This window comes from Colobus angolensis, unplaced genomic scaffold, assembly GCF_000951035.1.
Source record: "Colobus angolensis palliatus isolate OR3802 unplaced genomic scaffold, Cang.pa_1.0 Scaffold8, whole genome shotgun sequence".
NCBI classification, from domain to species: domain Eukaryota; kingdom Metazoa; phylum Chordata; class Mammalia; order Primates; family Cercopithecidae; genus Colobus; species Colobus angolensis.
The window spans coordinates 18,935,855-18,946,537 of record NW_012121820.1 but is presented as its reverse complement, the minus strand read 5'-3'; the positions used below and the strand labels follow the sequence as shown (position 1 = coordinate 18,946,537).

Sequence of the window (10,683 nt, the reverse complement as noted above, 5' to 3'; positions counted from 1 at the left end):
GTCTCTACAAAAATTTTTTTAAAAAATCAGGCAAATTATAGTGGTGTGTGTCTGTGGTCCCAGCTACTCCAGAGGTTGAGATGGGAGGATCACTTGAGCCTGGGAGGTCGAGGCTGCAGTGAGCCATGATCATGCCACTACATTCCAACCTGGGTGACAGAGGGAGACCCTGTCTCAAAAGAAAAAAAGGTGCTTAATAAATCTTTGTTGCTTGGAAGGACAGGTGGATAGATGAGTCAACTAAAGAGTAAGAAGCAGCCGGGCATGGTGGCTCATGCTCATAATCCCAGCACTTTGGGAGGCTGAGGCCAGTGGATCACCTGAGGTCAGGAGTTCGAGACCAGCCCAGCCAACATGGTGAAACCCCATCTCTACTAAAAATTAAAAAAAAAAAAATTTAGCCAGATGCAGTGGCGCACACATGTAGCTCCAGTTACTCAGGAGGCTGAGGCTGGAGAATCGCTTGAACCTGGGAGGTGGAGGTTGCAGTGAGCCAAGATCACGCCACTGCACTCCAGCCTGGGCGACAGAGCGAATCTCTGTCTCAAAAAAAAAAAAAAAAAAGTAAGAAGCACATGTTGGAGCAAGAACTAACAAAGAAATACATTTATGACAACACTTTCCGCAAAGACACCAGAAAAGGAAGGGAGATTCAACTATCAATCCCTGGGATCTTTGGAGCCAGCTAATTGCATTTAGCCTTTTCTCCAGCAGCATGAGAAAATTAACTAGGTTCACAATTGCCCATAGCCACCAATCTTTTCTTTGAATGAAATCTCATGAAATAGCCCAATATGTAAAATGTGATAACCAAAACATGATACCCAAAAGCAATTTATTATAGTTTAGTTTCAAAAAAATAAAAATAAAAAAATTATCCAGTGGTTATGAGGAGTCAAGGAAAACCTGTCCCAGTAATGCCAACTTGGAGGTGAAGGGCTGACTGGGGCAGCTGAGAAGGGGGACCTTCTGTTTGGCACGCTTCCTCTCCCTTGCCTGGTCATGGTTTTCAGGTGAGAGGAGTATTCCTGGCCTTGTTGGGGGTTCCCATGGCCCCGAACTCATAGTCTTTTTCTGAAATTTCGACCTGTTGCGTTTGAGAGAGTAGAATTCCCTCATCAAGTCCTCCACCTCCCACTGCTCTTCCTTCAGCCTCTGGCAGCAATGCAGGGCGGCAGGGTCGATGGGGTGGGCTTCTGTGTTGAAGATGTACCCCCCAGCTCCCAGGATGCACTCCCCATAGGGGGTGATCACCGTGTCAAAGGTGGACCCATTATTGTGGATGAAGTTGGTTGGGTCAAACAGGAGGTAGAGGTATTTCACAGTCTCGGCCAGGAAGAAGGACTCCATGCGGTTGTCCAGCTTGTGGTCTCGCAGATCTTTGATCTGACATGTGGGAGAAGGAAGCAAGTTGAATACCATCACAATTTGGTAAGGGTCAGGCAATTCCTTAAGAACTCCTGTTCTGCCACAAAGCAGCTGAGGGCCTGGGAGCAAATCACGGAACTTTTCAGAACTTCACTCTTTCCCAAGCCACCGTCATCTCACCTGGATTATCACATCAGCTTCCAAACGGGCTTCCAGCCTCCATCCTTACCTCTGCAGTTTATATATACACACTATTTTAAAAAATAGGGACAGAGTCTCACACCATGTTGCCCAGGCTGGTCTCAAATCCCTGGGTTCAAGCAACTCCTCCTACCTTGGCCTCCCAAAGTACCAGGACGACAGGCGTGAGACACACGCCCAGCCCCTACAGTATATGTATAGCATAAATCTTCCCGTCAATTCTCTACTCAAAACTTTCTGTGAACCCTCCATTTCATGCAGGATAAAAATGGAAGTCATGACCTGGCCCCTGTTCCCTCCCTGCCCTCACCTCTTACCACTCTAAGAGCTCCAGCTGCTGACTTTCTATCCTGAGCTAGCACAGCACCCTCCTGCCTCGGGCTCTTTGCATCTGTGGTTCTTTCTGCCTGAAGCACTCTGCCTCCAGTTTCCCCCATAGCTTGTTCCCTCCCTTCCTTCAGGTCTCTGCTCAAATGCTTCCTCACCAGAAATGTCTCCACTAACCTTCCTCTATGACACGACAATCTCCTATCCCCTTTATCCCACCTTTTTGTGACTATAAACAGAGAGCTAATTGTCTCTTTTAATGATGGCATAGTACTCCATCGAGAAAATAGATCACCATTTACTTAGCTAATCCTCCCTGGAAGGGCATTCAGATGATTACCAAGTTTTTTTATTTTTTATTTTTTTTTTCAGATGGAGTTTCACTTTGTCGCCCAGGCTGGAGTGCAATGACACAGTCTCAGCTCACTGTAACATCCGCCTCGCGGGCTCAAGCAATTCTCCTGTCTCAGCCTCCAGGGTAGCTGGGATTACAGGCACATGCCACCACACCCGGTTAATTTTTTTTTTTGTATTTTTAGTAGAGACGCGGTTTCACCATGTTGGCCAGGTTGGTCTTGAACTCCTGACCTTGTGATCCACATGCCTTGGCCTCCAAAAGTGCTGGGATTACAGGCCTGAGCCACTGCGCCTGGCCAATTACCAAGTTTTTGTAAGCAACTAATAAGGGGTCTTTTTTTCTCCACTCAGACCCAAAGTATCGAAACTTACTAGGTTCAACTGCTGTTGATGAAAACTATTGACATTGTTTTAGTAAGGAGTCTTAGAGAATTTCAGTTGAGTGTTCAGGCATGGATGACTAAGATTATTTGCTACAAATATTTATTTTAGCTTCTCAGAATTAGTAGTACTTCTAAACAAAACATTCTCAGTGAACTCTTACATTTAAAAATATGACTCAAATATGGTCTTGATGTATCAAGACTATTATTTCCTTGCCCTGTTTGACAAAGGTCAGATGCCTGTTCCCATCATTCACCATGGAAGACCTCCAAAGGGCTTCATATTTATGGAAAGGAGCCCAGCATTCCTAGGAAGGCCCCAGTGGGCTTATCATTTTGGTTTTTCACATAATACAGCATATTAGAAGCCAAATCATATCAGGGGTTTATTTTTTCCCTTCCACATGTAGGTCTTCTCTCTTCCCCTACACATATCTACATTTTACTTAGAGAATATAATCACATTACAAAATTTTGCAAAATAAGTGTTTTGTTGTTGTTTTGACTTCCATACCCCAATACCAACTCTGTAGGCTTTTCGGGGAATTTTCTTCTAGACTATTTTCTTCTACATCTGTATTTATATCTTGCCTGCTTGGGTCCAGTATGGATGTGAGATGGCTCTCACCTTCGACCCTTTCAATCTATTCTCCACAGAGCAGCCAGAGCGATCTTTCTAAAGTACAAATCAGATCATGTCACTACTCTGCTGTAAATCCTACCAAGGCTTCACATTCCAAGTAGAAAAAAATCCAAACTCTTTCCTGTGGCTTACACAAAGGCCTATGTGATCTAGCCCCTGCCTACCTCTGGGACCTTATCTCTTCCCACATTTCTCCTTGCTTGCTCCACTCCAGCCACACTGGCCTTCTGTCTACCCGATACATATTCATGGTTTTTTCTCATTAAAACGTAAGCTCCATGAGAGCAGGGCCTCTGCTATAACCCTTGGGCCTGGAGAGTGCCTGACATGTGAAAGACATTCAATAAATATCTGTGAGACTAAGTAGGACTGCTTTGTTAAGGAGTCCCAGGTTTGAATATAGGGCTATGGGACTCTGGATTCCCCTTAAAATCTATTTTAGTGTCTCACAAAACTTTTCGCTAAACTCACCTTTTCAATGTCACCTACTCAAACAGATCAAGGATCTCTGCTGTGGGAGGAATGCCAAGGGCCTGGGTCAAGATCCCAAGGAACTAATCCTAGCTCTACCTCTACTAGCTGTGAGATCTTTAGCAAGGCACTTAAGCTTCACTGTTCTTTGGTCTTGCCATCTGTAAAATACAAGCATTATGTATATCTCCAAGGTCTCTTCTAGTGCTGATATATCAGAACTCCCAAAGCTCTACCCTTAAAGAGGCTTCTTAGCAGCAAGAGGAGACTCTTCCCAGTCTTGGGGCCATGGAAACACTTACTGTTGCAAATCCGCACTCCACCTTGCTGATTTTTTCAATGGATTCCACAGCATCTCTTCCGAGTTCTAGGAGAGTGGGATCCCCCGTGGCACGGTAGAGGTACATTGCGCTTTCAATAAGTTCTGCAAAGTCCAAAGTAGACCCTCCTCACTCAGTGGCTGCACAGAGATGGCCTGGGGCCTCTTAGGGCAGTGAGGGACTACTCCCCTCCATATCTTGTCCATAAGGCCCCAACTAGTAGGAACACAGGATACCTCATCCAACGCTGAGTTTCAGAGCCAGTATACCCAAAGCTTGAAGTTCAGTGGAGACCAGCATTAAGGCTGACCAGTGACTCCCACCCCAAGAAGAGAAAGGTGGCCAGGTTCTGGGGTAGAGAAGGTGGCAGAGATTGTTGCCTATTTCCCAGTATCTGTTCCCCCCTTCCTCCTTAGTAGCAGGATTCCTAACTTTGCTAAGCACAGGCTGCCTGGCTGCCAACACTAACAACTATTCTAACAGCTAGGTGGGATTAAGGACACCATGGCGAGCCATATAAGCCCAAAACATGAGGGATAAATAAATTTCTATCCTAATTAAGCTACTATTTTTTTTTCCTGTCACTCAGAGTCTAACCTAATTCTAAAATGCAAAAGAAGAGTAAGGGGCCGGGTGCGGTGGCTTGTGTCTGTAATCCCAGCACTTTGGGAGGCCGAGGCAGGGGGATCATGAGGTCAGGAGACTGAGACCATCCTGGCTAACACGGTGAAACTCCGTCTCTACTAAAAACACAAAATATTAGCCGGGCATGGTGGCAGGCACCTGTGATCCCAGCTACTCAGGAGGCTGAGGCAGGAGAATGGCGTGAACCTGGGAGGCGGAGGTTGCAGTGAGCCGAGATCACACCACTGCACTCCAGCCTGAGCAACAGAGCAAGACTCCGTCTCAAAAAAAAAAAAAAGAGTAAGAACCTGGCATCATAAGGCTCTTTCTGAGATAGGATAGGTCAAAAGAAAAGGCTGAGATATCCAAGAGCAGACCAGGCAGGGTAGCTCATGCCTGTAATCCCAGTGCTTTGGGAATCCAAGGTAAGAGGATAGTTTGAGCCTAGGAGTTTGAGACTAGCCTGGGCAACATAGCGAGATCTTGTCTCTACAAAAGATAAAAATAATTAGCTGGGTGTGGCATGCACCTGTAGTCCTAGCTACTCAGGAGGCTGAGGTAGGAGGATCACTTGAGCCCAGGAGTTTGAGGCTGCAATGAGCCATGATTAAGCCACTGCGGCATTCCAGCCTGGGTGACAAGAGTGAGACCTTATCTAAAAAAATAAAAATAAAAAAAATAAAATAAACCACCAAACCATCATTCTAACAAAGATGTGGTCAATCAGTTCACTGTGCCCAGAAGAAAGTGATGTTTTGTCTTGCCCAATTCTATGCCACAACTGGAATTTGATGTTAAGACACGAGCTCTATCTTAAGATGAATATTAGCCAACAGGAGTGGGTCCAGATGAGAATATTTATTCTAGAGAAAAGGAAATCCAAAAAAAACATGTTTATTGCTTTCAAATACCTGAAGAACTATTGCAGAGTTGACTTCAAGGGTGGCTTCAGCTCAATATGTTTTTCTGCTTCATCCATCTTTTCTTTTTTTTTTTTTTTTTTTTTTTTTTTTTGAGACGGAGTCTCGCTCTGTCGCCCAGGCTGGAGCGCAGTGACTGGATCTCAGCTCACTGCAAGCTCCGCCTCCCGGGTTTATGCCATTCTCCTGCCTCAGCCTCCCAAGTAGATGGGACTACAGGTGCCCGCCACCTCACCTGGTTAGTTTTTTGTATTTTTTTTAGTAGGGATGGGGTTTCACCGTGTTAGCCAGGATGGTCTCGATCTCCTGACCTTGTGATCCGCCCGTCTCGGCCTCCCAAAGTGCTGGGATTACAGGCTTGAGCCACCGCGCCCAGCCTTCATCCATCTTTTCTAAGAGAGAGAAGAATCCCTGTCCCCTTTCTATACCATCATCTCCCCGACCTTCTCCTGTCCTGTTTCCACCTGGGCTTGATCAGTGCTTCTCTCCCTTTTGGCTTATTGCTGCAAACTCTAGTTCTTATTTTATTTAATTAATTATTTTTTGAGACAGAGTCTTGCTCTGTCACCCAGGCTGAAGTGCCATGGCGTGATCTCCGCTCACTCCAACTCTGCCTCCCAGGTTCAAGGGATTCTTGTGCCTCAGCTTCCTGAGTAACTGGGATTACAGGCGTGTGCCACCACGTCCAACTAATTTTTATGTTTTTAGTGGAGACAGGGTTTCGCCATGTTGGCCAGGCTGGTCTCAAACTCCTGACCTGAAGTCATCCGCCCGCCTTGGCTTCCTGAAGTGTTGAGATAACAGGCGTGAGTCACTGCACCCAACCTCTAGTTCTTATTTTAGAGAAAAGGTCTTTGCCTATCTTCCCAGTTCTCTCTTACTTCCTCCTCCTCCTCTCTCCTCACAGGCCTCTAGACAATTGCTAATCTAATTGCTCATATTCTAAGGCACAGACTAAGGTACACTCACTACCAGATGAACACATTCTGTGTGTTCAAAGGCAGAAAAGACAGTGCTCTCATGAGAGGCCTCCTCTTCTGCTTCTTTTTTGTGCTTCTTCTTTTTTTTTTTTTGAGAGCGAGTTTTGCTGTTACCCAGGCTAGAGTGCAATGGCATGATCTTGCTCACTGTAACCTCTGCTTCCCAGGTTCAAGCAATTCTCCTGTCTCAGCCTCCTGAGTAGCTGGGACTACAGGCACATGCCACCACATCCAGCTAATTTTTGTATTTTTAGTAGAGACGGGGTTTCGCCATATTAGTCAGGCTGGTCTCGAACTCCCGACCTCAGTTGATCCACCCGCCTTGGCCTCCCAAAGTGCTGGAATTACAGGCGTGAGCCACCGCACCCAGCCCTCTTCTGTTTCTAGCAGCTGGTGGGGCCAGTGCCCTCATGACCAGCCATTGCGCTTCTCTCCTCACATGTGGGCCTCCTAAGCATGTTAGTTATTGCTTTACTTTCCTGTGCATCTGGCCAGCTCTGTCGAGCAGTGGTCCCCAACTGTTTTGGCATCAGGGACCAGTTTCGTGGAAGACAATTTTTCCACGAACTGGGGTTGTAGGGAATGGTTTTGGGATAATTCATGCACACCACATTTATTGTGTACTTTATTTATATTATTATTACGTTGTAATATATAATGAAATAATTACACAATCCACCATAATATAGAATCAGTGGGAGCCCTGAGCTTGTTTTCCTGCAACTAGACAGCCCCATCTGGGGGTGATGGGAGATAGTGAGAGATCATCAGGCATCAGCTTCTCATAAGGAGCACACAACCTAGATCCCTCACATACGCAGTTCACAATAGGGTTCATGGTCCTATGAGCATCTAATGCTGCCACGGATCTGACAGGAGGCAGAGCTCAGGCAGCAATGTGAGCGATGAGGAGCGGCTGCAAATACAGATGAAGCTTCGCTTGCTCACACGCCGCTCACCTCCTGCTGTGTGGCCTGGTTTCTAACAGGCCACGGACTCATACCGGTCCATAGCCTGGGGGCTGGGGATCCCTGCTCTAGAGGAAGGTGACAGCCCAAAGTTCATATTTGGACTTACAGGGAGGCAAAAACCTGCAGAGGCCTTTAGGATAGGCTCTGTGCTCCAACACTGCTGATCAGAGACATATATGAGAGTATAGGGATCTGGCAAATCTAGTGAAAGGGTAGTCCTTATCTCCTATTTGCCATTGTTTTGGGGTAGGAGGGATGACTGGATTAAGGCACTCCTGGATTCCTGACAGTGGTGCCTTATATTTTTTCTTTTTTTTGAGACAGGGTCTCACTCCATCACCTCAGGCTGGACTGCAGTGGCGCAATCACAGCTCACTGCAGCTACGACCTCCTGGGCTCAAGTGATCCTCCCACCTGAGCTTCCCAGGTAGCTGAGATGGGACTACAGGCATGCACCACCGCTCTTGGCTAATTTATTCTTATTTCTCATAGAGACAAGGTCTCACTATGTTGCCCACGCTGATCTTGAACTCCTGGGCTTAAGTGATCCTCCTGCCTTATCTTTCCAGAGTGCTGGGATTACAGGCATGAGCCACTTCATCTGGCCAGTAGTGTCTTACTTTCCATGAATGCCTTCCTGCCAGCCTGTCCTGCAAATGGAGCAAGGTTGCCTCTGTTAAGTAGCAGGCTCCTTGTCACTTGTCACTCATGGAAAGTAAGCAAAAACTAGATAACTACTTGACAGGGTCATATTAGGAAGATTCCAATTAGAACAACTCTCAAGTTCCCTCTAGGATTGTGCAAGCCTATGTCTTACATTTAGTCCCAAACCCTGATCTTTATCTGTTGGTAACAAACACTAGATATGATACCTTCTCAGAGCTTCTTATTTTTATAATTTATTTATTTATTTATTTTGAGATTGAGTTTTGCTCTTTTTTGCCCAGGCTGGAGTGCAATGGCATGATCTTGGCTCACCGCAACTTCCACCTCCTGGGTTCAAGTGATTCTACTGTCTCAGCCTCCCAAGTAGCTGAGATTACAGGCGCGTGCCACCATGCCCGGCTAATTTTGTATTTTTAGTCGAGATGGGGTTTCGTCATGTTGGCCAGACTGGTCTCAAACTCCTGACTTCAGGTGATCCACCTGCCTTGGCCTCCCAAAGTGCTGGGATTACAGGCGTGAGCCACTGCGCCCGGCTGAGTTTCTTGTTTTAAAAATATGCCATGAGAACGAATGCATGGGAAACATCAGTAGCAGTGGCCTCTAAGGAGTCAAAAGTGACTAATTAGCTCTTTATTCCCTCTCCTGGAACCCTCTACACCTCCCACATAATCATTTGAGTTAGAAGAGGAAGGAAATGAGGTAGAAGAAGGCAGCAGAAGTAGAAGCCACTAGGAAGGCCTGTCCCATGGCTGAAAGGCAATTCAGGTGGGAAAGTGGGAAGTGTCTAAGACAATGGGCTCATAGCCTATTTTGGGGTGGGGGATGACTATGCATGCTGACTAAGCTTCCTTCCTTTGTCCCCCTTTTTCTTCCCCTCCTCACAATTTTCAGCTTCCCTGAAGTGAATCAGAGGACATCAGGGCTAGAAAGGAACCTAAGAGAGTGTCTCAAATATAGTCCTTTGCTTGATTCTGAGCTGCAAATGGGGAGGTGGAAGAGACTAGGTAATTCCTAAGGTCCGTGCCACGGCTCTAACATTCCATACACGTAAGCATAATTTATCTGACCCATGGACTTAGGAAGTTTGCCTACACTTCTGAACTCCTGATGGCAGGAGCTCAAAAGGAGTCAACCTTGGCCTTTTCCTTCTCACTCATTTCCTGATTTGAAAGAGCATACTGGGCCAGTCGCGGTGGCTCATGTCTGTAATCCCAGCACCTTGGGAGGCCAACATGGGTGGATCACCTGAGGTTGGGAGTTCAAGACCAGCCTGACCAACATGGTGAAACCCCGTCTTTACTAAAAATACAAAATTAGCTGGGCATGGTGACTCATGCCTGTAATCCCAGCTACTCAAGGAGACTGAGGCAGGAGAATCGCTGGAACCCAGGAGGCAGAGGTTGCAGTGAGCCAAGATCACACCATTGCACTCCAGCCTGGGCAACAAGAGCAAATAAAACTCCATCTCAAAAAAATAAAAATAAAAAAGAAAGAGCTTGCAATTTAGTTAGGAGTCCTGGGTTCCAGGCCTAGCTCCTACACTTAAGAACCAGAGGCGAGCCATTTCATCCCACTAGGCCTCAGTTTCCGTATCTGAAAACATGGGGATAATTAACTCCTAGGAAGAAAACCGCCCAGAGCCACTGGAAGGAACAGATGGAAAAAAATGAACTTGTGGGCAGTTGTGGAGCATGGAGCCTTGTAGAGGGGATTTGGGGTTTCAGGAACCAGAGCCTGCGGGCAGATGACAAGCCAGAGAGCCTGCTCACCTGGCCGAAGTGGGTAGCCCTCTCGCTTCTCCACTGTGTATCCCTGAGGAATGTTGTAGAATTCCGGGAGCCCCCCAAACTGCTTCCATACGGTGTAGTAGTTAAGGAAGGTCCTCATGGCATTGTCAATGTCTCCAATGAGGCTCTGTGAGAGAAAGTGGCTATTAGGCAGGTAGACAACAGGCATGAAACCCTACAGACGACCTTAAGAAAGACAAAGTAAAATCTGTGGGGCCAAAAAGGCCTTGAATCAATCCGAGTCTGCCAGTTACTCAGTGCTGAGCCAGGTACTGGACTTCTCCGAGCCTCATCTATAAGACGTAACATACACCACCTATCTCATACATTGTTGGAAGGAACAGAGATTGTATGTTAAGTCCCTAAATCTTCAGAGTCATTGTCAGCTACTAACAGTTCTGGAATTCAGCCAGCCAGTTCAAAAGTCTAAGAATAGAGAAAAGTTCGTGCTAAGTCTCACTCCCACCACCACACCCCCAAAAGATAACCATTTTTGTTTTTGTTTTTGAGACAGGGTCTTGCTCTGTCACCCAGGTTGGAGTGCAGTGGCACAATCATGGTTCATTACAGCCTTCACCTCCTGGGCTCAAGAGATCCTCTCGCCTCGGCCGGGCACGGTGGCTCACACCTGTAATCCCAGCACTTTGGGAGGCCGAGGTGGGTGG

General features: G+C 46.6%; 1 protein-coding gene across 1 annotated transcript in view; it reads right to left on the bottom strand.

The window, feature by feature from the left end:
• Positions 1 to 817: 817 nt before the first annotated feature.
• Positions 818 to 10,683, bottom strand: part of EDEM2 (ER degradation enhancer, mannosidase alpha-like 2) — a 35,531-nt gene continuing 25,665 nt past the window's right edge. The window contains exons 8-10 of the mRNA XM_011929214.1: positions 10,001 to 10,145; positions 4,053 to 4,174; positions 818 to 1,386 (exon numbers count right to left, since the gene is read on the bottom strand). Of these exons, the coding sequence (XP_011784604.1) occupies positions 886 to 1,386; positions 4,053 to 4,174; positions 10,001 to 10,145 (768 nt within the window). The 3' untranslated portion in view covers positions 818 to 885. The remainder of the gene's footprint in view (positions 1,387 to 4,052; positions 4,175 to 10,000; positions 10,146 to 10,683) is intronic.